A 27,541-nucleotide genomic window follows, 5' to 3' on the forward strand; every position below is an offset into this window, starting at 1 on the left:
ACAAAACCCAAATGTTTTAGATAAAATTAACACAACCTCATAATTAATAGTGGTAGGTCTTAGGGCTGACAAGTCGTGACGCCACCCAATCTAGTCCCCGGGTCCAAACTGATTGGAAGTGTATGTATGTGTAACCAGTCCTTCGGATGACTAATAATGAATAAGATACATACTGAATCATAAGATGGAATAACTATTTTAGTTGCAGGATGTATAGGTAGATTAGTAGGATTCCGGGACCTAAAAGAGCGAGGGTGGATGTTCTTTATTGACTACCAGCATATATTTAGACTAGAAAATAAGATGACATCACTCTGAAAGCAGAAGATCAATTACACAAGACATGTATCAGTCCTCCGGAAGACTGGTTTTACACTTCCAATGACACTAGAACCAGTTTTTTGTCATCAAACTTTTGTTCCCTAGTAGGATATCACAGATGGAATAAGTTATACATTATTTACAGCAGAAAACGAAATGTAATAATTTTAAAGAATAGTTTTCAATCATCTCTTGGGTAAACACGTTGATTAATGTAGAATGGATAACGCATAACAAAACAACAACAGATGATGTACCTTGAATTAACGGATGGTGTTCGTAATTTACATTATACTACATTTATAAGTTCTAGACTACCACTAATACAACCGATACCATCAGATTCGTTACTACAACTTAAACTACTACTACTTTTACTACTACTACTACTACTACTACTACTACTACTACTACTACTACTACTACTACTATTACAACAACAACTACTACTACTACTACTACTACTACTACTACTACTACTACTACTACTACTACTACTACTACTACTACTACTACTTCTACTACTACTACTACTACTACTACTACTACTACTACTACTACTACTACTACTACTACTACTACTACTACCACTATTACAATTACAACTACTACTACTAGTGCAGCTTAAACTACTGTTACTATTACTACTTACTACTTCTACTACTACTACTACTACTACTACTACTACTACTACTACTACTACTACTACTACAACTACTACTACTACTACTACTACTACTACTACTACTTCTACTACTACTACTACTACTACTACTATTAAAAACACTACAACTACTACTATATGTTACAGTGAATGACATAATCAGTTGGATGGCGAAAAGGTTTGAACTGAGATATTGCCAAGTTTAGTTAGAAGGTCATCGTTTTGATCAAAAATGAGTTCTTAACATAAATGATTAAATCAACCCTTTTTGTACATCTTCGGGAAATATCAAAGCTTAATTTCACTTCTAAATATTTTTTACAGCTAGTCATGTTGAAAAAGTATGAAATTTGAGAAAAGTTGCTGGATACCTTTCCATACATCTGATCATAACTTCATGAAAAATCTCCCGATTTACGTCAAATAAAGATTAAAATGCTCGGGGGCGGGGGCGGGGGCGGGGGGGGGGGGCGTATTCTTTCAGAAAATGAACAAAAATTGCAAATCCAAAATTTTTACCTTCCGACTGATTATGTCATACACTGACACATATAATGATCGTTATGCTGATGATGGTGATGATGATGATTATGATGGTGATGACGATGGTGATGATGATGATGATGATGATGATGATGATGATGATGATGATGATGATGATGGCAATGATGATAACGATTGTGATTGTACAGCTGTCGCAGATTTTACTGATGAACAACTATAACAGTAATGTTTATTTTGAACGTTTCTGGAACTGAAAATACGTAGTTCACTTTTGTTATGAGCCTGGGAGAACATGATATTTTCGAGGGAATACAAAATGTGTGTACAAATTATGCGGCCACAAAAGTGAGTTACGCTATGATCTGTATATCTAGATGGTTTGAGAAACTATTAATAATGAAAACAAACGTGACCCAAATGTGACTCTCAATACGGTTTGATGTCGAGATGAACTTAGATACAGAAAACTGAATTTTTATACAAATGAAATTTAAGTGAAACTAAGCTGTTTAAAAAATGAATGGATGTTTAACCCACCCTTATTTACTATACACATTATGGTTGCATTTTTCTAATCTAAATAAACAACATTATGATGCTTGATAGAATTATTGCCTCATGTCATAACTTACTGCCTTTAAATTCAAAATATGTACATGCTTGTAAAAGAGAAAAAAAACAGCATAATTTTGAAATATGAATGCATCGTCAAGAATAGAACTGTGTCATTAGATTTCAGTTTTATTGAAATAACAAAGTCAAGTTGTTCTTTTTGAGAACTTTACGTTCATGTGCCATTTTACATTAGCTACTTTTTGAAACGTGTTTTTTCCTGCTTAAAGTAGTAAAATAATCAACACTGGAAATACCACAAAAGTACTTTTAAAAACGTGTTTTTTTTCCTGCTTAAAGTAGTAAAATAATCAACACTGGAAATACCACAAAAGTACACAAAAAAAAACGCCACATCTACAACACAAAAAAACTCCACCAAACCAGACGAGAACCTATATCTAATCACTTTGATTATTATAATTACACAGCTGCTTTTTTACACATACATAGAGCATATAAACATGAGATCATATCATGGAAAGTTTCTTCATCAAATGAACATATTGTATGAAACAATTCAATAATTTAAAACGTCAACATTTCAACATTTATGCAGAATTGATAAAATGTGACGATGCCGTTCAGTCATCAAAATATTTACAAAAAGACATACTGTCTGTATCATTATCATCCAGTTATAGGCATAGCACAATCTTGATCTTGATTTCAATTTTGGATATGACTATTCAAATATTGAGAAATAGACAGCAAGTTTTAAATAATTGAGTAGATTGTAAAAACCTACAATAAATAAAATGATAGAAAATGTGATTTCATCCAAACGTTAAAAATAGTTACAATCATATCAATATGAGCCAAATACAGATATACATTCATTAAAACCTTAATCGTCGGATTATATATACGCATTGTCTAAGAAGCTTAGGTGCGTAATTTTTGTGAGTCTGTGAACAGTTATAAATTCATTTCTGTTTTGGAAAAAGTCAAGACATTCATCAATAAAACGAATAAATGTCAAATAATCTAATATTTTTCAAGTATTGGTGAGTCTGATAGCAGTTACAGAATCGTTGCTGTTACGAAAAACGTCAAGACATTCACCATCAGAACAATTAAATGTCAGAAAAGCCCATAATTTGCATGCATTGGTTACAGAATTGTTTAACTTGCACATATGGGAAGAAGCAACCGTTTTCAACAAATGTCTTTTTTCTTCAACAAAATATTTGAAAAACAAACAAACAATCATTTGAAAATTATATATAAATATGAAACAAGAATGGATTATTTTTCATTGTGTGAAAGGGTGTTCTTTATCTCCATTTTATTGGCTCATTTAGGCACCTCTATTTATTAGTTTAGTTCAAAGTGTTACGTACCAATTTTATTTAAGAATATATTATGTTTAGAAACAGCTGCGACGCGCCACTTTAAATTGAAACCAATTTAAGATTACAAATGTACAAGAGTTGAATACAACAAAATATTATTAATCTACCGATGTCCGGTGTAGATAATACGTTTGTCTTGACTTTTATATCATTCAATGCAATTTTTAAAAAGTTGTTTGATGAGGTAGACCAAAAATTGGTGATGACTAACATATTTGTGTTTACTGTGGGCAACGTATTAAGGAAAATATGAGGTTATTTGCCGTCACTTCGCCCTGGTATGTTGTTGCGCTCTCCCGCGAACATTCTTTATTTAACTTCTTACCTTAGAGATTGCCTGACTTTGACACGGTGACAGATAATAGTCCTAATGTGTCTGGTACTTTTGATAGGTAGCGAAACAAAAATCTGAATTTGGGCTTTGTGTCGTGGCGGTTTTGTTGCTCAATACAATAGGGAATGAGATTAGCGGAAGAGTAGCGTCCCTTGAATGGACGTCACCATAGTCTGTGACGTCACCGGCGGAAAAGTTATTAGAGAGAGAACGTCATGTTGGTTGTGCGCATGCGTCTTTCGTCCTCGCACAACCAACATGACGTTCTCTCTCTGACGTCCAATCAAGGGACGCTACTCTTCCACTAATCTCATTCCCTATATCATCTAATCAATAATAAATGTGGTTTTCAGAATATTCGAAAATGAGAGCGGTACCCGTAATAATATAAAGTTTGATTGCAATGTTGCAGTTTAACCACAAGCAAAATATCCATATGCCCGTTGGCTAATAAGTTGTAGATCTTGTTATCGACGAAACCATTCTAGAATCTGCATGTTTGTCTTGGGCCTATTTATTGGATTAAAATAAGATTAAGGTTAATCTTAGAGAATGTCGTAATCCAAATCTAGTGGGATGTGATGTCAGCGAATTGGGGATTAAGGTTTAAAATACTGTTAAGTGGTCATATTTTAAAGTACTTATCACTGTGAAAACGTACCCTCTAAGACCTTTAGAGATAAAATACAAAAATAATGAAACAAGTTGGACGCGACATTGTTGGTTATTCACGGGTAATCTGGTAAAATAAAATAAAGATATTGATTATCCATAGGTTAGAGAATATACTCCACGGAAGCTGATGGCTGGAGGAAAGGAGAAGAGGATGTTGGTTGAGGTGAAATTGGTGACAACGATTCGTAGGAATCGTTACTGACTGAATGACTGTAATACTCTGGACTGGTCATTTCCTGGTGAGAGTATTCCTCTAACAATTTCTCCCTTTCACCACAGTTTGCTTTCGGGGAAGTCAAGTCTCTTGACGAATCCGAGAAAGAAGTGTCAATTATTATTTCTTCCAATTCTTCCTCGGGAGAATGGTTTGAAGTAACACTTGATTCTGAATCTGGAGTAGTTTCGTCAGAGTGTTCTGCTAATTCTTTATCACTTTTTCTATTCAACGTCCTCCTGCGATTAGGAAATAGAGCTAGTTTGTGTGGATTAGTACTACCACATAATGGAAACCCAACACTATATTCAGAGTCATTCACATCTAAGAAATCATTACCGTTTTCTGCAGGGGGGCTGTTATTCGCCTTATGAGCAGTTTGTTTCTGCTGGCGAATATCTTCATTATTTGCCTTTTGTAACAAAATGCAAGGTAAAGAACCATTGACAGTTTGATCGGGTTTGTTTAAAGAATGAACATTTTCATTCGATTTTGTAAGTCTGCGATCGCACGCTTTAGAACTGGGTTCAGCGTTTTTATCTTGCATAGTACTTTTAATTTGAACATAATTTGTATTGGCACTATCAGAATAAGTCGGTACATCCTCTGGCGATTTATCTATGTCATATGGCTGCATTTGACTATCAACAGCTGAAAAAGAATCTATTTCACGGGAAGAACTATCTACATTTAACACAGTTTGCTCGGTTATATCACAATTATTATTTAAATGCTTTGATGCATTGTGATCTGGATGTGAAACTTTATTTTCATTTTCTGTCATGTTTTTGTTCGTCGTCAAATTACCACAAGAGCTTATAGCACCGTTCATCTGCGGACAGTCACTACTACTAGGGTAATACTGTGATGAGTTTGAAATATGTTTATTCTCCCGACAGCCAGTTTGAAATTCATTCAAACATTGAGTACTACTGTTTTGTAAATCTTCAGTGCTCCGAAGGTCTTGTCGGGAATTGGGGAAAGAGGTTGAAAGACGTTCGGAATTAGTTAATCCGCGTTGTGAAGACTCTCCCGGGCTTGATGAAGTACTGCTTGGATACACATTATTATGGTAATGTTGTGATCCTTCCACAAGAGGCTGAATGTTTCGGTTCACGTCTTTGTTGCCAAGACTCGGAAAACTAAGGGCTGCTCCAGCATTATTAAGTGTGGTATTATCTACGGACATATTATTTGGACGAATTGCCATTCCTACTCCTCCTCCCCCTTCTCTACTACCCCCTCCACCTCCTTTTCCTCCTCCTCCCCAACTGCTACTTCCTCCATCTGAGCCTACTGAAGAATTTTGGTGATATTGATGTATTGAGGACATGGGAAATGAGTGGTTTGAATCTTTTAGATTATGGCAAATCATGTCCAATTTTTTCGAAATAGCATCACACGTAAGACAACTCCCACTGCCCGTTTGATAATCGCTGTTCACATCAAAAGACACGCTTTTCATTGATTCTAGCGGTACTCTACCGTTGTCATAAGTACCATTTTTTGGAACAATGTAATTTCCTCCACCCTTGACAAATGCATTAGCAAACACACATCTGCCATTGGGAACTGGAGGAGGAGGTAAATCTTTTCCAGCTACACGGTTGGTATTTCTCAGCAATTTCAAACTTCCACGTTGGGGCAAATGCGCAACCTTGGCGTCTCTTGAATTTCCTAAAGAGGAGGCACGGACCAAACCAACCCCTCGAACTTTGGCTAATTGTGGATGGTGAGTTGGAGCTCCACCTGTATAAATCTTAGGACTAGAGGACGACGTAGACATGTTGACACCTCCTCCACTGCCGCAGCTCCCACCACGGTAAAGCCCAGCCATGCTTCCTCCCCTTATGGGTGCGTTGCCGTTTTTCATTAGACCGCTAGGTATAGGGCTAACACGCTGACTGACATCCCCGTTGGGTGACGGCTGTCTTGAAGAAGAAATACTGTTCCCTGGTGAAATATCGTTCGGTGTCAATGTCTGAAAAGAAATTAAAATTAAATCAATTTGTGAGGAAAATTATAATGTCATAAGCAAAAACAAACCAAACCAAAATAAATGTTCGTGAATCCTCTATTATACCACTACAATGACCTCATCCATGTTATTTCACAATAAATGGTATTGTTAATCTTTGGTTTTCAGTTCATGTTTTGGCCAAAGCAGAGGCTTGACAATCCAATTTAAGAATAATTATCTGTATGATAAATATATCAATACATGTCAAATCTTTTTTAAAAGTAAAAGCGGGTGGGTGCGGGGAAGAACATGCTTGAACGCCCACAATTTTATTTTACAAAGAATAATGGAAGTGCCTTATAAATTTATGACTATTATGATACAGCAACATTGGTTTTCCCCATTAACCAAAAGGGATTTAATGAAAAAAATATTGATAAGATATTAAATCTGTACGTTTATTGTATCATAAGACCAGGAACTATGGATATATTAAAATTATGCTTTTTTTTTGTACTTACGAACTTATCTCTCTCCAAGGAATCCTTAGTAAAATCTCCCTGTTGTGAGTCTGACTGGGACATTGGGTCTAAAGCTGCCATAGTGACCAAAAGATAGGGTGATGTGTCCATCTCGCGTCTTGGCGAGCTTGGTGTTGACATCTCTTGGGCTGAGACATTGCTTTGGCTATTCTGTATTTAAAAAAAACATTGACAGAAAGGGGATATATAAGACACAGTACTTCGAAACTTGAATAGTGTAGAAAAACTTACGGCGAGTTTCTTACCAACAAGCCAAACATGGGTTTTACTTGATAGCAGTAATTAATATTTAAATAGTTTAAGTTTTTCCCGGTTTGTGTAACGATATTGATAGCTACCCTTCGACTAGGACGCTAGATTATCGCAAATCGCCCTCCGCCAGATCTAACAGACCCAGGACACAACTGGACGGCTGAATAGACGGATCAGAATATTGTCTCAACTCAGTCAGGATTGAAGTCGGTCCTTTGTGAGGCGAGTGCTTTACAACTTAGCTACCAAGGCCCCTTACAGTGCAAACGTCATAGCTACAACCACGGCATCATGCGGTCTGTTGTCAGACTGAATATATATATATAATATATATATATATATATATATATATATATATATATATAATATATATATACATGTATACGTATTTAAAAGAAACCTAATCGCCAACCGTAGAACTTGGTTATTTAATGAGAAAAACCTGTGGTTTTCTTGGAGGAAAAAAAGACAATGTCTAATCTATTATTTGAACAATCATTTTAAATATTAGATAATAAAGTAAATAACAAAAACACAAACAGAGCAAAACAAACAAACAAACCAAAACAAGAAAATAAGATCAAGAAAAAAATACCAAAAAGCCCCCACACAAAAATATAACAAACAAACCAAAACAACAACAAAATAAGATTTTTAAAAACCAAACAAAAAAAAAAAAAAACAAACAAATAATCAAACAAAATACCCCCCCCCCCCCCCAGCAAAGAAAAATAAATAATAATCAACAAAACAAAAATACAAAATATAGCGAAAGTCAGTTTGGTATGCGGGTGTAGCCTACGTATATTATAATTAGAATGCACATTAACTCGTTCAAATTCAGAAATGTCTGTTTTACCACGAGTTCGAAGAAGTAGAGGGAGATAAAGTAGGCAATAAGATTGAGGGGGAAGAGAGGGACAAAGGAGGAGCGGCAGGATAAAAAAAAAAGGAAAAGAAAAAGGATTAGAGGCAAGGCAAATGAGATAATTAAGAAAGCGGTGTATATTCCTTAATGCATATCGTCATACAAACAGAATAATATACATATGATATATTTTACTCATATCTCATAAACATTGAATGAAACTGTTGAGTATATTATGATTATCCATTAACGCTTTGCCCACCACCACCACCACCACCACCACCACTATATTTCGAATAGACGTCAAAGGTTAACGAGAGCAGACAAACAAATCAATTCCAGGCACAGTTCAATGATACAACATGACAGTAATAAATATCAATATTAAATAAACATCACAGGCATATACGATGGAATACCATACTATTATGTGTTCTTACATAATATTAGCATTGTAAACTTTATGTAAAATTCAATAATCCTTAAAGATAATAATATCATTTTGTTTCTATGATTTTAAAGATGTATACACAATTTCGAAAATCTATGATGACATTAGTATTTATGTCTGTTTAACCTTTAAAATGAAAACAAAGAGACATTTTAACAATATAAGATTCATGATTTCCTTCATGTGGAATTTCGAACGAGTTCTCACTGCTGCACGACCTTGGGAGCGCGTATTACGGGGTGGAAGTGAAGTCGGTTTGGACGAATTCAATCTTTCGAGGGGGCGGGGACATAGACTCCTCGAAAGTGGGAGAGAAGTTGACAAGCTTCTGTACCAGCAAGAGAAGAATCGACTTCGGTAGATAACCTGCCTCAAGGCATCGTCAATTCATCATAGGGGACTTTACAACCTGTCCAGCACGTACCCGTTGTGGTCACGAGCCCGAAAACGAAGAATATCTAGTCGAGCATTGCGTTGTGACGAGGCTTCCGGCGGGTTCGCGACCAGGCACGAATGCGGCGATGAATTTGCGGCCTGGACAGATCATCATAACATAGTAGTGTGACTCCATTAGAAGCTACTGTTGCGCATTGGAAACAATTTCGAAATTTCAAGCGCAAGAGTTAGAGAATACTTTTATTATAATATTATACCCCTCTAATGAATGACCTTACTTATAATACTATTATATATATTTCTCATATGCATTCTGATCTGTTTAACAATGATTGTTTCACGAATTTAACGATTTGACATTAAGAATTAGATATCATTGTGGTCAAGATATCATTTTGCGTCAAAATGTATCTTTTAAGTAAAAATATGCTTATAGGAGAATACTATTTCTTGAATTCCTCCTTATATTTTCCAAAGGATAATAATATGGACGTACGCCTTATAATATTAATTTTTGCTATGATGCTACAGAAAAATCAAGTTTGCTCCAAAACAATCGGGGCATTATAAAAAGCTTTGAATATGAATTCGATAATAAATCATTACAACTTTAAAAGCCTGATTATTTGAACTAATTACGGCCTAACATTATCTGTATCTTTGTAAAAATAAAAAGAATTAGAAAAAAAACAAACAACAACAACAACTAAAAAAAATACAATTTAAAATACTCATTCAGAACATTATTTAAAATTGATTTGGCACCAAAATCAGGTATCTAGGAATACAACTACGTTATGCTCGTCTAACGCAAACAGCTTAAGGATACCCGAGAGAAACGACTTCAAATACACCAATGGATTGTTTCAACTATTGCATTCCTTCCGTCCTAGTTCATAAAAATAGTATCTCGAAAATTTAATAATAATTGCTCATTTGAATCTTGGAGTGCTTAATTCATATAACTCTACATAGTACTAATTCATCTAAGCCTAACGATGGAATTAATCACATTCATTCATCTATCAATCTATTCTTATATCAACTAATTCATTTTAAAATTCTCCAATACTGTATTCTCTTCAATATTCACAAATTCGGCTGCTTATTTATATATTTATCTATTTATTTATTTATTTATTTATTTACAAATGCTTAATTTATTTTATCATATGAATTAAAGAGTCTTATAATGGACCAAAAATGTTGCATTAAAAACCTTGTTTGAGAAAAACTATTTTGACTAAAAAGTAAAAAATAAATAAAATCAGAGAAGAAAATCCATAAAAAAATCATAAGATACTTCTAATATTGTTTTGTGTTTAATGTTGAATCATGAAGGAAAACACGTTCAAGACCAGCCTGATTTGACTTTGAGAGTTCACCTTGTAATCCAAACACGCAGACATCTTTGTGCAAAGCGTGCATTAAGTATAAATTGCGCTGTTTTGACACCTGCCGTGAGCTATCTCAAGTGACAAGGACAGCGATGTATTGCTCGAAGACGTCGAAAAATCTATCTAAATATTATCTTGATTGTTGGTCGATCGTTTTGTTCGGTAGAAGACAGTTAATCTCTCTTATTCTTAATAATTCGGTATCGTTGGTCGATATTCCAGACACGTTTCATCGATTGCGGGCAAATGCACCAGCATCTTCATCATTATTTTACAAAACTTCATGTTTCTCAACAATATCGATTAAGGTATTTAAGATTTAAAATATTCTATTGTCATTTAAATTTTGAAAAATATAGTAATTACTCGAGTGCTTAGGAATGCACTTTCTAGCCCTTTCTTTCTCTCTTTCTTTCTTTCGATTTTTATTTGTATTTTCCATCCTTGATTTCACCCTTCTATCATTGCACAATATCCCTTGGGCACAAGTAAACGGTTTAATACGAAATTGTGAATGCTCGCTTTCTCCCATATTTTTCCATGAGAAAAAAATAATTTCATAATAAATAAACATTGGAAGTCTCAGTTGCTTTTATAGAAGGAAAAATTGACTCGACTCAGCTCTTTGTTATTGTTCTTAGACACCGTTTTAAATTCTATCAGATTATAAACCTTCGAGGCTACGTGCAGTGTTGTTTTATTGGTATGTTATATCCGGCTGGCGGATGTTGTGAGTATTTTTACCTAAACGCACAGCATCAATTGACATCCAGATTGAAGAGAAATCGTTTGCAATACTAAACGTATACGACAATTTCCTTGGAAGCTTTGGGCATAGATCTTTGTCTGTGTTCGATGACTTATTTTCCAATGACCGTTGACTTACTTGTAACCATGTTATTTGTTGGAACATCGATTTTTTATTTTTTATTTTTTATTTTTTTTAAAATATTTATTTATCTTTTCCCCCCTAGAAATGTTTTTCTGTCATTGTCTGTGTTTGACGACTTATTCTTCAATGACCTTTGACTTACTTGTACATAATAATATGTTACTTGTTTGAACATGGCTTTTTATTGTAATTTATTTATTTATTTATTTATTTATTTATTTATTTATTTATTTATTTATTTATTTTTGTTTCCAAGAAATGTTTTTCTGTCATTGTCTGTGCTGGATGACTGACTTTTAAATGTTAGTAAACGTTGATTTATTTTTATATATGTTATTTATTTTGTTTCCTGAAAAATGATTTGCATGTGTTTATATTATTATGGTAAAGTTATGGTTATTTATTTATTTATTTACTTATTTATCTATTTATTTTTTATGTCTATTCATTGATTATATTCATATTTATTTGTTTATTTATTTATCTATTTAATAATTTTGGTAGTTTTCTTTTACCTGTATTGATTTGAAATTATTTGTAAATACATGGTTCATATTGGCAATTGCCTAAAATAAACCTTTGAATTGCACGGTTACATCGGTGACCTGATAAGTTCTATGACTAAAGCCCAGAGCCTGTATAATATTATAGCGGTATAAGCTGCGCTTATTATTATTATTACTACTACTACTGCTACTACTACTACTACTACTACTACTACTACTACTACTACTACTACTACTACTACTACTACTACTACTACTACTACTAATACTATTATTATTATTATTATTATTATTATTATTATTATTATTATTATTATTATTATCATTATTATTATCATCATTATTATTATTATCATTATCAATATTATCATTATCCTATTTTATAAATTGGTATCATCATCATCACTGTAATCGTCTAACACCAATCATAACTTTTCTATTTTCTATCATCATTACCATTCTTCCTCTTCCTTCTCCACCTCCCATTCTTATTCTCCTCCTCCTCCTCTCCTATACTTGCCCCACTTCCATATCCATCTCCCTTTCTTCTTCCCCTTTTCATATTTCTCCCCCACTTCCTCCTCTAAATCCTCATGCAACTGTCTTTACTCCATCTCGTTATTTTGATAACCCTTCCTTTCCTCCTCCTTCAACGCCATTCCCTTCTTTATTTACCCCTCTTTCTCCTTCTCCTCCTCCTCCTCCTCCTCCTCCTCCTCCTCCTCCTCCTCCTCCTTCTTCTTCTTCCTCTTCTTCTTCTTCTTAATTTATAGTCAACATTTTTTTATTATGTAAAGTGCCTCAGAGCACGATTAACGTGGATGTTTAGGCCCTATATAAATTCATTATTTACATTTACATTTACAGAGTCACTATACACTAAATATTGCTGCCGTCGCCTCCGCCCTATCCGCTCCACCTGCATCATCTTGTTATCATCATCGCTGTCATCATCATCATCATCATCATCATCATCATCATCATCATCATCATATTCATCAACGCAGCCACCTCAAATTATGAAAATAGAGGGGAATAAAAGATTTTAAAAAATAATTTGACAAAAGCACCAACCATTTGACTTGCTTTGCTATTAAGAGAATCCCTCCGAAGTTGTTCCGAAGACTGTCCTGAATTCCGTAAGGCAACACTACAGCTTCTAAACTTCTTCCTCCGGGCATTAGCCTTCTCAAACTGTAACCTCTTGACATAATTTCTGTGTGGGAGTGTAAATGTAAGTCAATTGCCATAATTATACTATCGGATTTTGGAAAAACCCATATTATTAAAAATTTGGCCAGAAAACTCGTCCTTCAAATACTACTTCGCGAAGTCCCAGGTTTGAGGTTTTGTTTTTTTTTGCCAAGATGAGGGTCATTTAAATCGATCTATATTTGAAGCACGAGTTTTCTGGCCAAATTTTTAAATATGCGTTTTCCTAGAGTATGGCATAATACTTGTTGATCGACCACTAGTTTGATTTATGTGGAGAAAGATTTTAACACAACACCACATGAATAATTCATTCTCATCTGCTTGCATGTTTTTGCAAAAAAGTTTTGGGCACTACATCTATCTATCTATCTATCTATCTATCTATCTATCTATCTATCTATCTATCTATCTATCTATCTATCTATCTATCTATCCATCTTTGTATGTATACATGCATGCATGTATGTATGTACGTATGTATGTATGCATGTATGTATGTATGTATGTATGCATGTATGTATGTATGTATGTATGTATGTATGTATGTATGTATGTATGTATGTATGTATGTATGTATGTATGTATGTATGTATGTATGTATGTATGTATGTATGTATGTATGTATGTATTTATGTATGTATGTATGTATGTATGTATGTATGTATGTGTGTTATATATGTATTATGTATGTATGTATGTATGTATGTATGTATGTATGTATGTATTTATGTTTGCATGCATGTATGTGTGTATGTATTTGTCTATCTATCTATCTATCTATCTATCTATCTATCTATCTATCTATCTATCTATCTATCTATCTATCAATCTATTTATCTATCTATCTATCTATCTATCTATATATCTATATATCTATCTATCTATCTATCTATCTATTTATTTATCAGACTGTCTGTCAATCTATCTCTCTATCTGGTAGCCATCTAGTTATCTATAACCAATCTATAAATCTATCTGTAATTCTATTAATCTATCTTACAATGTACCAAACCAGTGATTCATTACTTTGTATATCTAGAATGAAAAAATGCATGCAGAGTACTTAACTTTTAAGAAAAAGGAAAAACTGATAAATAAATTATGTATAATAAGCGACCATTTTCACCTCCTTGATTTCAAGAAACATAATTCTTAAAACTGCCTGTTTTATCCATCGATTGTTCAATTATTGAGTGTTGATTATCAGCAGAGCTTAATGTTAAACACAGTTAAGTCACAGGATGTTAGTTTGGAGAAAATGTAGATCAAAGTTTGGATTCGGCTATAAAGAGTATAGAAACAAAAATCGGGGAGAGAAAGCTTAGGTTATGTTTTCCATTAAAATTATTGGTGCTTTCGCTTTAATTGTGTCGCTGATTGGCTGAAAGATAATTGTGTTGTGAATTAAATCAATAATCAAATTGACAGTCAAATGATACTGGAGTCTTCTGCTTTATTCAGACCTTACCGTATTCTGAGAAAAGCTGCTGATAGGAAGAAGAACCCGATGATTGTTGAACAGGTTGCGATGACCACAACTTGAGTGCGGCTTAAGTCTGTGGAAAAATGAAACATTAAAAAAACTTAAGGAATGCTAAAATTATTCTACATTTCCCAATAAGTATTAACGCGTAAATAAATCAAGTGCGTATTTATAACAATTGGTTTGTCAGATTATCAAACGTTAACGTTATATAAAATATGAAATAGGAAAAGAAGTATCATTTAAATATTTTTAATTGTCTTTCAATCAGAATGACGAAATTAGAATCGTTTGAGGGAGAGAATAAAAGATTCCTTGCACTCTAGCGTTTTGATATCTGACCTTTGCTCTCACAACGAACTCGCAAGCTCCAACAGCAATTAAGAAACGTCCGGAATTTAAAAAAAAAGCAAAAGTGTAAGCTTAAGAAGAAGAATCTTAAACTGATAAACCATTAACTCGTGATATACTATATTCATTTATCTATTGATTCATCATTTCTAGATTAATTGGTTCATTCATTCATTCATTCATCAAAGAAGAAGGGTCGTTGTGACTGAAAGAGGAAGACCAGGTTAAAAGATGACACCTTTATGATCAGAGAAATTGTTACGTTTTCAAAGAGAAAATAGGAATCTTCGTTAGCACAAGACCTCTATCTCGTTTTTTATGTAAAACAGAGTCTTCCAGAAAAAGGACGTTGAGTATACCACCTCTCGAAGAAACAACTATAGTGACATGAAATCAGTTAAAAATAGCGTCTAAATCTCTTATAAATTATATACTCAAATGGACTGGACATGTCCTCAGAATGGACCCGAGTGCCATTCCCAAGATAGCCCTCATGCGGACCTCCAGGGAACGAGAAGCAGACGCCCCCCGCCCCCCCCCCCCCCCCCCACCCCTTGGAAACCCAGAGCTAGGAGCATCGAAAGAGATGTGAAAGCTGGAGGATGGTCTTGGGGGGGGGGGGGGCAGATGACAAAAATGGTCTACAACCGAGAAAGATGGCGTTCCACCGTGTCAGCCTTATAGGCTGATTAAGCACCAAGAGGATAAGTAAGTTATCGAATCCAACAAAAGCCGGGAACATATTAAGAATCGAATAGTTTATATTTTTCAATGACCTGTGGTTTCCATAGATTACATTCATTTTGCAGTTAGAAATTACAATATTATATTTGCATTGTACAGCTGCTAAATATAATTAATACTTGACTTTCAAGAAGAAATATAAGATTATTATTGCCCACCAAAAATAAATAGACAAAAAAAACCCTCCCAACCCCCCCCCCCGCAACCCCCCCCCCCCCCCCCCCCCCCCCCCCCCCCGCAACCCCCCCCCCCCCCCCGCAACCCCCCCCCCCAAAAAAAAAAAACAAACAAACAAAAAAACCAAACAAACAAACAAGAACAATACAAATCCAAAATATTTTTGGGAGTCTGGGATTTTAGAATTATTGACAAGTCATTTAAATTGATTTGTAATTGAAGTAAAAGTTTTCTGGTCAGAATGTTGTAAATGTATTTTGTCAGTGAATGACGGTATAGCGCGTGACGTCGGCCACTCATTGAAGGGTTTCAATTTCAATCAAATAGAATTTAACTTGACGTAAGCGGTCTATTCGTTCTTTTCTTCTGTTTCCTTTATTCATTCACTCGCTACATTCTCTATCTATCTGTTGTAATTATTTTATCAGTATTTTATCACGTTTAGAATATAGAAAGTTGTGCCAGCTTATATTTATGGCTAGATGACTGCGACGATAGAGGGGTGCGCTCAAACCTGGAGGGCTAAGTCTCTGAACCAACTGGTCTCGTTTTCCTTGGCCAAGAAAGTCAGTCCTAATCGTTCACTTTTCGGCGCTGCACTGATGATTATTACAGTTTGGTTTTTCTGTCTTAGTGGTAGACTTAAGAGGCATTTTTTTCTTGGGACTAATAAAGAGATTGAGATGACATCAACTTGTCAAAACGCCCTCCAACCCCACCCAATTCCCTCTAATTTTTCTTTCTGTCAACAGAAAAGTCAGAGAATCGTTCAAATTGGAGTAGTTCTTACTAATAATTTGTCGTCCTTCATTTCCACTCACGTGCCAGACCTCAGCACGTGCTGGTTATGTGATGAAGTGTTTCACGTTTACACTTGTCTCCATTTCTCTTGACATCATTGATTTTGTCCTTTTTGTATAATGTTTTGGTTTGAATCATAATCACGCTTTGATTCCTTATTCCTATTTTTTCCTTCAAGCATACAGAGTTGGTTGTAATATTTTTACTCACCGCCTCAAATCGGTATTAAAGCGGGCTTCACGAAATTCAGGAAACTGAATTGAATGTGAAAACGGTTAGATTTACAAAATTTGAGACTGACGTATTTTCGATAATAATAATAATAATAATAATAATAATAATAATAATAATAATAATAATAATAATAATAATAATAATAATAATAATATTGCACTTGTATAGCGCATAACCATGACTAGATCATGCTTCACAGTTACAAGAATGACAATCTAAAATAGCATTAACAAGCACACACACACACACACACACACACACACACACACACACACACACATACTTTCAGTTATGACTCAAAATAAGAAAATATAAAATAAAATGTTTAACATTGACAGAGACTTAAACTGTTTTTGTAAAAAAGTAATGTTTAAGCTATGATTTAAAAACATCGACACTCAATGCTTCACAAATCTCCCCGTGAAGATCGTTCCATATTTGAGGACCAAGTGTTGAAAACGACCTTCCACTATAAAATAGATAGTTTGATATTTTGTTCACTTTAAGTTTGTTGTGGTCATATGAAGACCGTAGCATTCTAGATGGTGAATATACATTTATGAATTCGTTAAGATGCCTAGGTGCTAAGCCATCAAGACATTTAAAGCAGAAAAAAGCATATTGTCTATTTCAATGTCGTATATCAATTCAAATAAAATTTCATAATATGACAACAACAACGATGATGATATGATGATGATGATGGTGAGGATGATGATGATGATGATAATGATGATGAATTCCCGTAACTTATAACTAGCATAATAAAAGTGAGAATTTTGTATATATATATATATATATATATATATATATATATATATATAATATATATATATATATATATGAGTGTTGGTGGGTACTTGTAGGTACGAAAGTGCTCGATAATGGTGGTTAGAGCTAATATATAATGTAAATTTTCACTCACATTTTTTTGGCCGAGACGACTCGTTTCTGTGTTTTTTACACTTCTTCAGTCGGCGTAATCCATTGTAATGGATTACGCCGACTGAAGAATGTAAAAAACACAGAAACGAGTCGTCTCGGCAAAAAATGTGAGTGAAAATTTACATTATATATATATATATATATATATATATATATATATTATATATAGTGTGTGTGTGTGTGTGTGTGTGTGTGTGTGTACAATCATAGTAGAATTTCTATGTACCATGCTCGATTCGCTTCGCAATACTACTCAATATCGGTCTAAATTATGGAACTACTGATTAATTTCATTAGGCCTATTAGGCCCTGTTAGCTTACTAAAGGCAAATTGAGTAATGAGTACATAATGCATAACCAAAGAAAACACTGATGGAACCACAATTGGCTATTTCATTGTTACCCAATGGCTCACCCACGCAACACAATGTTGCTTCTACTCTTTACAGGACAAGGCATGTGCCGACATAACCTTCGAAGCAATATAACAATTTAAAAAAAATATAACGGTATACTTACTTCCTGCTTCAAGAGTAAGCCCAGCCGGATTTCTGGTCGTCCCGGAATTTCCCGAATTTCCATGTCCTCTCCTTCTTTGATTGTTTCCTCTTTCCGGATTGGCCATGGTGTTGACGAGGATGCCGTTTTCATCAAGTATCAAAGCCAGAAGCACTTTGGGATCGCTGACACAATCATGCGTAGTGGAGGTTGTTGACTGGGTAGTGCTAGCATTTTCAGAACTCGTTGAATTCTGAAAATCTTCAGTTGTATTATTATCCTTTTCATTCTGAAGTTTAGGATCTGCATCATCTAAGTTGGTGACTTTAAAAGTTAGGGAAATTGTAAAGTAAGATGACCTTAAAGACGTGTCTGGCTTATTAATAGAATTCCCGGGATTAATTTCTTCCAGGGATATACAAATTGAGGTGTTGGACGTCGGAAGAACGTGCATCTTTTGAAGGGTAGAAATAAATGTGGAAGCAAGATTCGATACTTGCCCAGAATCTGCGTCATTGGAGGAAATTCCATTGGTATCATTATCTTTTAACTTAGAGTTGGAACCGTCAGTTGAGTTTGGAGGCGCAGGGGGTGAAAGAGATTGGTGATTTGATGGCAAATATGATGATGGTGAGGATATCGATGTCGGCGATGACGATGAAAACGGTGATGAAGGATCATGGTCGACGGAATGTTTGACCCTGCTTAATTCTTGTTGATGCTCATTTAACACGTAGCCCTGACAACACTGTGAAAACAAAAATGAGAGAAAGAAGGCAAGAAAGACAGTTCTTGGCAGACTGCTGTCAATGCCTCCCTTTGTTTGCAGATTTACACGACACAAGAGTGAGAGTTTTTTGCTAAGAATTGAAATTAATGGGTAATCATTATCATAACGTGATTTACAAACTTCTATACAGCTTATAAATAGTTTTGATATCTGAAATTTATTTTCTTTTTCTTGACGACTAAACTGGTATGATTTAGTAATGCCTTTAACAAAGGGATGATCGTAGTCTCTATATCTATTCACACTGTTTGAGTCTTGGCATAGGGGATGAGCCAGACCCGTTATTAAAGAAAACTGTGATTGACTATCGTCAATTATTGTGCTGGAGCCGTGAATCTCAGCAGCTGGACTCGATTGGTTTTGAACCTTACTCGAATCAAGATTGAAATCCTTGAGGAAATCACAGGATAAGGAGTCGCCATGGGGGTTTCTAATCCTCTGGTATGAACTTGATTGGGAACGATTGTAGTGAGTATCGAAGTTCCTGATTCTGCCCATGATTCTCAGATGCTGGTATATGTCATATAAATAAAACGAATTTATTGTATACTGCCATAGTATGGAACGAACACATAGGTCAAAGCTTGAGTGAATCTTTTAGTCGCTCGCTGGTCGTAAAGCATGTCTTGTATTAGGATGTCCATAAAGATTTTAGTAGGAAGTTTTTACCTGAAAGAAATAAAGAAAAAAATTGGAATGGTTTGATAAAGCAAATTAAGACAAGTGATTCAACGCTTCAAAATGGTAATATGTTGGGTTGATGTAGATGCTAAAAATTCAATTTATTGTAAATAAATATAAATATAATATAAAAACCATGCATTTATCTAAGGTCCTGTGACATCTATGACAGTGTCTTACAGATAAACCCATCAAAGATCATCCGGGGCTCCGTTAGCTGTTAGTAGGGAACTCGGATCCAGTCGAGATGATTTTTTTTGTTCTGACCCCCCACACCCATACCGCACCCGGTCCAATCAGGAGTGATTGGGTAGCTGGGTTTGTTAATTCTGGTAAACGTACTTTGCAGTAGACTAACCTCCAATACAAATGATAGCAATCAATTGCTATTGTCTGTTTAACGCTGTTGAACCGGCTCTTTAGGGTTTCATCAAAGAACATTGACCGGCTTCTTCAGTCGTGACTTACTTCGGTGGCATCCTTCGTAATTTATAATCGATAAAAGGCAGACGGCCTCTTGGAAATTGTTCAAAAAGCATTCACATAGAAGATTGTATAATAGGAGCGTCTGGAAATAATGTCGTCTACTATCCATCTAATAATTACTATTACAGGAACTAGCAAAAAATGATCAGATTTATAGAATAATATAAAACGGCGGAGACTGGAATTCAAGCTATGACAAGATAGAGAAAGAAAGAAAGACAAAAAGAAAGAAAGAAAGAAAGGGAGAGAGAGAGAGAGAGAGAGAGAGAGAGAGAGAGAGACAGAGAGAAAGAAAGAGAGAGAGAATGAGAGAGAGTGAGAGAGAGGGAGGGAGGGAGGGAGAGATACAATGAATGGAAGAAAGAGAGAGAGAAAGATAATATATATAATTATAAATATATATATATATATAGAGAGAGAGAGAGAGAGAGAGAGTGAGTGAGTGAGAGAGAGGGAGAGAGAGATAGATAGAGAGAGAGAGAGAGAGAGAGAGAGAGAGAGAGAGAGAGAGAGCGATCTAAAATCCAAACAAAGCGCCACAGTTATTGCGCTGAACAATGGTGTTAGAAGGCTTGTTTAGTAAAGGGTAAAGGTAATTTAAAATAAAAACGTAAATTAATGCTTTTTTCCTTTTCGCCTTGTTTTAATTCAAGTGAGTGAGCAAAACATAACTTTTTGTTTGTGAAGAATATAATATCCATTTTTTTTCTTCCATCTGGTGGACAGAATCAGAAATATCCGCCGTGTAAATAAAGGGATGGAGTTGTTTTTGTTGTGGCATCGTTACAAATCTAAGGTAATGAACTGAAATTCAGGCTACAGGGGTTTATAAAATTATGTCGAGTCGATGAGATTGGCCTAAGGGGAACCGACACCGTCAGTGCCGGGTCGTCGGAGTCAGTCTCCAGTCTCCGGTGTGTGTTAGCTCTGACGCAATATGCATCTAGTGGAAAGGAACATGAGCACTCTCCGCGAACAATCGTCCGAATGTAAACAATAGCAGCAATAGCTTAGCAATCCACAGAAACAAACTACACAGCAATACCATCGATGGTATGCGTTTCAGTAAAATATTCATTAGTTTTACATGCCTGATCAATTATACGATAAAACAGCAAACTATATTTCACCTTAAACTAGTCTCGTCTTATTGAGAAATGACTTAGTGAATGGTAATTGCACAACAAAAAACAATAACAAAGTACATTCTATTGTTTGTAAATAACCAGCTATATTTGTCCGAGCGAGTTTAATGGTGTGTCACAAAACCCTCATTTTGATTAGGGGAAATATCTACTTGTTAATTACTGATTGCCGATGATTTTTTATAGCCAGAAAGTAGTAGTTTCTTATGGTTACACCTCCAAGTGAACCGTTTCACTCCAGTCCAGGTATTTTTGTCCTCCTTGATGGACAGTATCATAGCCCCCTGGCACGGCTGTGGACGGGCAGTGCAGGACCACATGGTCCATATCTTGTTTGGCACCACCACATGCTGTGCACTTGGGCGAATCTCGGTAGCCCCAGCGGTACAGGTTTGTCGCTGTCCTGCCGTGTCGGAATCTGATCCTGTTTGCATGTACCCACTGCTTTCTTGTCAGCTCGTGGAATCCTGGCAGTGGTTGGATAGAGGGGTCGTTGATTATTGCGCTACCCTTTGGCGGGCAGTCAGTCCATTCCTTTCTCCAGGTCTCGGCGATATCGAAATCTTCTAATTTTGAGCCATAAAAAGGTTTCCTTGATTTAAGGCGTGAGGTTTTCGGTGCCATTTCCGTGACTTGTTTGAGCGGTGTTCTGTATGAGATGTTGTCGAGGCGCTTATGTTGTTTTTGTGTTTCTTTTTCTCTACGGAGGTGAGGGGGAGCAATACCGCTTAACGTTGGTAGCCATGCTATTGGTGTGGATTTTAGGGCTCCCGAGACGGTTCTTATAGTGTCATTAAGTAGAGTGTCCACTTTATGTACATGGGCACTGCGGGTCCAAACCGGGGCACTGTATTCAGCGACGCTATAGCATAGGGCTAGTGATGATGTTCTTAGGACTTTTGCAGGGGCTCCACAGGATGTATCAGCGAGTTTCCGTATGATGTTGTTTCGTCGTTGTAGTTTATGTGCAGTGTTCTCCAGATAGTGTTTATAGGTCAGTGACCTATCCAGGGTGACCCCTAGGTATTTCGGGTTTGCATCATAGGGTAGAATGGTGTCATTTGTAGTTACTTTAAGTTGGTCCTTTGATTTTGCATTGTTGAGGTGGAACATGGTTGACACTGTTTTTGTAGTGTTCATCTTCAGGAACCATGTTTTGAAATATTGGTGTAGAGTGTCTGAATCTTGACTAAGTACTGATTGTATTTCTTGTTTGTTTTTTGACTTAAAGGCAATGGCTATGTCGTCTGCATATCCAAACTTCATGGATCTTGTTTCAGGAAGGTCGCTGATGTAGATGTTGAAGAGGCTCGGGGCGAGGACTGATCCCTGTGGGACGCCATTACTAATCATCCTAGATTTGCTGGTGTTATTACCTAGGCATACAGAGAAGCTTTTTTTCCGGCCATTTTGTTCAGCAGTTTTAGTGTTTTTCTACAGTCTATTATTTTTGACAGTTTAAACATGAGGCCTGTGTGCCTAACAGTATCATGCAGCTGAGAGATCGATAAATACAGCCCCTGTCTTCGTTACCAGAAAGGTAATTAGACTTTACTAAAATCTCTCAAATTGCAGTTAAGGTTAGATTATTAATTCAGAAAAGTGAGTGGAGCAGGCACTTATGTTGGTAACAACAAGATATGAAGTGAGTAGAAAAGTGCCAGAAGACAATAGAGAATAAAAAATTTTCACGGCGGTGGTGGGGTTTGAACCTGCGACCTTATTGGTACGACAACTCCGCCTAGCAGGTGAGAGCGTGGCTCTACCGTGTGAGCTATCCACGAACACAAAAATATTCGTTTCAAACCCAAGTCATTTCTAGATCCCTCTCTCACCCACTTCTTGAGACCGCCGATTCGTTCGCACACCACCATCGCGAAGTAATTTTGACCAGCAGTTAAGCTTAATAGCCAATATTCTCAACACAAACATATAACATAGAAACGATTGAGACATTGAGTATGCTCCGGTGTATGGGGTGAATTTTTAATTCAGAAAAGTGAGTGGAGCAGGCACTTATGTTGGTAACAACAAGATATGAAGTGAGTAGAAAAGTGCCAGAAGACAATAAGAATAAAAAATTTTCGCGGCGGTGGTGGGGTTTGAACCTGCGACCTTATTGGTACGACAACTCCGCCTGGCAGGTGAGAGCGTGGCTCTACCGTGTGAGCTATCCACGAACACAAAAATATTCGTTTCAAACCTAAGTCATTTCTAGATCCCTCTCTCACCCACTTCTTGAGACCGCCGATTCGTTCGCCACCATCGCGAAGTAATTTTGACCAGCAGTTAAGCTTAATAGCCAATATTCTCAACACAAACATATAACATAGAAACGATTGAGACATTGAGTATGCTCCGGTGTATGGGGTGAATTTTTAATTCAGAAAAGTGAGTGGAGCAGGCACTTATGTTGGTAACAACAAGATATGAAGTGAGTAGAAAAGTGCCAGAAGACAATAGAGAATAAAAAATTTTTTGGTTAGACATACGCAGGGACGGCTGGTAATAATGGGCAGGGTGGGCAAATACCAGCCTGTTTTTTCAAGTTATATGCTGTATTACCAGGTCCGAAATAATCAAATCTAAATTAGATAATTTCAAAAGTTACTACGTAAAATTGATACTTTGTACTGAAATCAATTTGTGTGTATTTTTGATAGATTGCGAATCACCATGCATCCCGTAATACATAAACCAGGATACGCTCCTGTTCTTTTTATCACCCCCCCCCCCCCCCCCCCACCACTCCACTCCACTCCGCCCACATCGTCATCTCATCGTCACGTCGCCTGACGGTGATTTTGCTGTCTGGCCTCTCTAGTACTAGGTCGGGCTAATTCAAATGAGCCCACCTTATTAACCAGTGTACACTAAATAGAGATTTTGGCAAACGAACTTTTTCTTATTTATTGCCTTACTTGTGCTGGGAAGGTTCCAGTATTGAATTAAATTTATTAATTTACTAATATTATATCAATTTAGTATTAGTTTGTGTTGTTTTAATATATTTGTTTATCCATTTAAATTATTTCTTTTTTTTCCCCTCGTTTTCTTTAGTGTTTCTCAAAACTCATTTATTTAAATTGTTTTCTTATTTGTTTGTTGTTGTTGTTTTTGTTGTTTTTGTTTTTTTTTAACAAATTAATTTGTTAATTCTTTTTTTTTTATTATTCTTAAAGTAATTACCGCTGTATTTTTATTGCCAGACTAAATATTTTTGCAAAACAATGTAATTTTCTATTGTATTTCCTCTAATAAAACAAAACACTTTTATTCAAAAGTCACGACTAAATAAATATATAAAATACAACCACCATTTTGGTTTTCTCAACAATTGAATTAGTATACGAGAAATACTCTTCTGAGTAAGGAGATAGTTGAATTCTAAGTTATAGAGGAAATACGGAAGGGTGGGCAGATTCCGTACTTGCCCGTCCTGAAGCTAATACATACATAAGATGGTTCGCGATGAAGAGGCGGGAAGCAAGGGATTGGTTGGGTAAGGAGCAAAGATAACACGGTAATTATTGTGATGATATCGTATGGTAACCATCATTGTCGACGACATCGTCGTTGTCATCATCATCATCATCATCATCATCATCATCATCATCATCATCATACACAACAACAACAACAATATTAACAACAAGTACAACAATAGAAATAAAAACAATATCAACATCACCATACAATTTCCGTCATCGTCTCCACAACTATCATTCTAACCAACAGCACCACCAAAACCACTACCATAATTACCCCTCACCGCCTCGTCTTCCTCCTCCTCCTCCACCACCACCACCACCGCTACCACTATTCCAACCACTACCACCACCGGCACAATCATTCTGACCACCAAGACAGCAGTAAAAATTATGCAATTTGAGCTCTGAATGAAACTCGAGTCATATCGCTGTTGTTGCTTCTCCATGAAAACTTTAAGGTTACTACGTACTACTGAAAACCAGAAATATGTAAAAGCAATATTAATATCGCCGTTGAGGGATTAAAGCATCTCTTTAATTTTTCGAGTGAAGGAAATGGACTTGTATTGTCAAGGTGTTGTCGCATTATGTCTCGTCGCTTTATTTTTTAGTTGTATTCTCTTTCGTGATTCATTTTTGATTACGTTTGGAAGAATTAAAATCTACTGGTATTGTCATTTCATTGTGAATGTGATTATTGGTGGTTGAAATATTTTTTGTTTAAAGGCGAAAAAAAAATCAAAAAAAATTTTATTAAAAAAAAAACAAAAAAATAAAAAATAAAAAATATATATCATATATATATATATATAATATATATATATATATATATATATATATGACCGAATCCTCTTTGCCCAACCACTGTAAATAGGCTAGAACCGCCACTGGACATACGTTTGAATATTGGCTATAACAAATAAGCTCATGACCGTTTTTGTCAGACAATATTGATGGATGTCTTGCCGAACTTCGTCATATCAATACTGCCATACTCTGAAACATTTTGGCGACAAAACTCGTCATTCAAATATCAAGCGATTAAAACAACCTTCATCTTGTCAAAAACTTTCAAACATGGGACTTCAAGAATAGATCGAAGCTTGGACGAGTTTTCTCGATAAAAAAAAAAAGAATAATAAAACGTGGTTTTATTTTTTTTTTTTTTTTGGGGGGGGGGGTTGAGGGGGGAGGGGGGGGGGGAGTTCAGTCCGACAAAAGCAGCTTCTAATGGTTTCACAACCATGATTCTCAATCCAGGTGGAGAACTTGTTAACACATATATGTACAATCGCGGCCCGCCGGGCAGTCTCGTCATGATATCACGCTCAACCAGATAGATGCTCTGCGGTTTCGGGAGTTTTTTCAGCCACATGTACACGTGGGACATGTGGAAAGTCCTCACTGATGAGGCTAGGTTCTAGACATTAGTCAGTTTAGAGTCAACCAATACCTCCTCTTGCCGGCACAGAAGACTGGCAATTTCTCTCCCAGTTTGGAGAAGACAATGCCTAGCCCCAACCCCCCCCCCCCTCCCCACGAGTGACCGAAATCGTCCAAGTCGCATGTACAACCCTGTCCGAAGTCAGGGAAGTCAAATACAAGGATTGCCGGCGGGACTTACTTCGGCTGGAAACGGGGCACCGTCCATTGTGCGTCTGAGAAATGACATAATATCATTGATAACATAAGCCGTGAATTAATTGTGGCATTGGAATATCACGAGTCAATGATATAGTCAAATATCTGAAGGAAGAGTTGGAGGTTAAAGGGCTTTTCATGTTATATAGATTGATCCATAACAAAACCCTTCTTATTAGCACGCAAGTATTCTTGAGCATCTGTCAGTATTTTTTTTAATATATTACTATAGCCGAACGCATTCATTTTAGTAGAGATTAATTAATCGTAGAATGTACATGACTATCTAATAACTGTTGAAACACTACAAACAAGACTCCCACGCAATGGTGCATACTCAAATTCACACAAACACTGACACATACACACACATATACACACTGTACACAGATACGTATACACTATAAGATACAATCACACCTACACACTGAGCACGTGAATGGCTTGCATACATCAGAGACAGCGTAACTCTCGATATTTTTGGAGACATACACATCTACACACACACACACACACACACACAATAGATACACATGACATACGCCACACGTATGCATGTCACACACATACACACACACACACACACACACACACACAAATAAACACACCGTTCGGAGTCACAGATCGAATTACCTGATACATCAAACTGGTGACAATTTCCCATTACTAAGTGTTCTACTCGCAAACAGACCGCTCACACGTGAGGCAACTAAAACTCATTACGTAATACTACAACTGCAATTAGTGTTGTCGAATCAAGAACCATCACAATAGCCTATCATCATTCTATACAAGAACAGCGCTCTATATGGAGAGAGTATCTCTCTTTCTCACTCTCTTCCCCCCCCCCAACCTCTCTCTCTCTCTCTCTCTCTCTCTCTCTCTCTCTCTCTCTCCCCCTCCCTCTCTTCCTATT

General features: G+C 36.0%; 1 protein-coding gene across 1 annotated transcript; it reads right to left on the bottom strand.

The window, feature by feature from the left end:
• Positions 1 to 4,125: 4,125 nt before the first annotated feature.
• On the bottom strand, positions 4,126 to 19,682 carry LOC144970363 (uncharacterized). Its single transcript, XM_078909924.1, has 5 exons — positions 18,413 to 19,682; positions 14,627 to 14,714; positions 13,018 to 13,159; positions 7,161 to 7,331; positions 4,126 to 6,660 (listed from the first exon to the last, which is right to left on the bottom strand). Exons 1-5 carry the CDS (start codon positions 19,677 to 19,679, stop codon positions 4,567 to 4,569), a joined length of 3,762 nt encoding a protein of 1,253 aa, XP_078766050.1. The 5' UTR covers positions 19,680 to 19,682; the 3' UTR covers positions 4,126 to 4,566.
• Between the last annotated feature and the right edge of the window lie 7,859 nt (positions 19,683 to 27,541).

This window comes from Berghia stephanieae, chromosome 4, assembly GCF_034508935.2.
Source record: "Berghia stephanieae isolate SIO BIC M18660-M18661 chromosome 4, UCSD_Bste_1.3, whole genome shotgun sequence".
Classification (NCBI taxonomy): Eukaryota; Metazoa; Mollusca; class Gastropoda; order Nudibranchia; family Aeolidiidae; genus Berghia; species Berghia stephanieae.

Coding starts and splice junctions, on each gene's coding strand:
- LOC144970363 (XM_078909924.1), bottom strand. CDS start 19,679: ATGGGCAGAATCAGGAACTTCGATACTCACTACAATCGTTCCCAATCA. Junction 13,160..14,626: donor GCAGCTTTTCTCAGAATACG/GTAAGGTCTGAA, acceptor ACTCCCACACAG/AAATTATGTCAAGAGGTTAC. Junction 7,332..13,017: donor ATAGCAAAGCAAGTCAAATG/GTTGGTGCTTTT, acceptor TTTTAAATACAG/AATAGCCAAAGCAATGTCTC.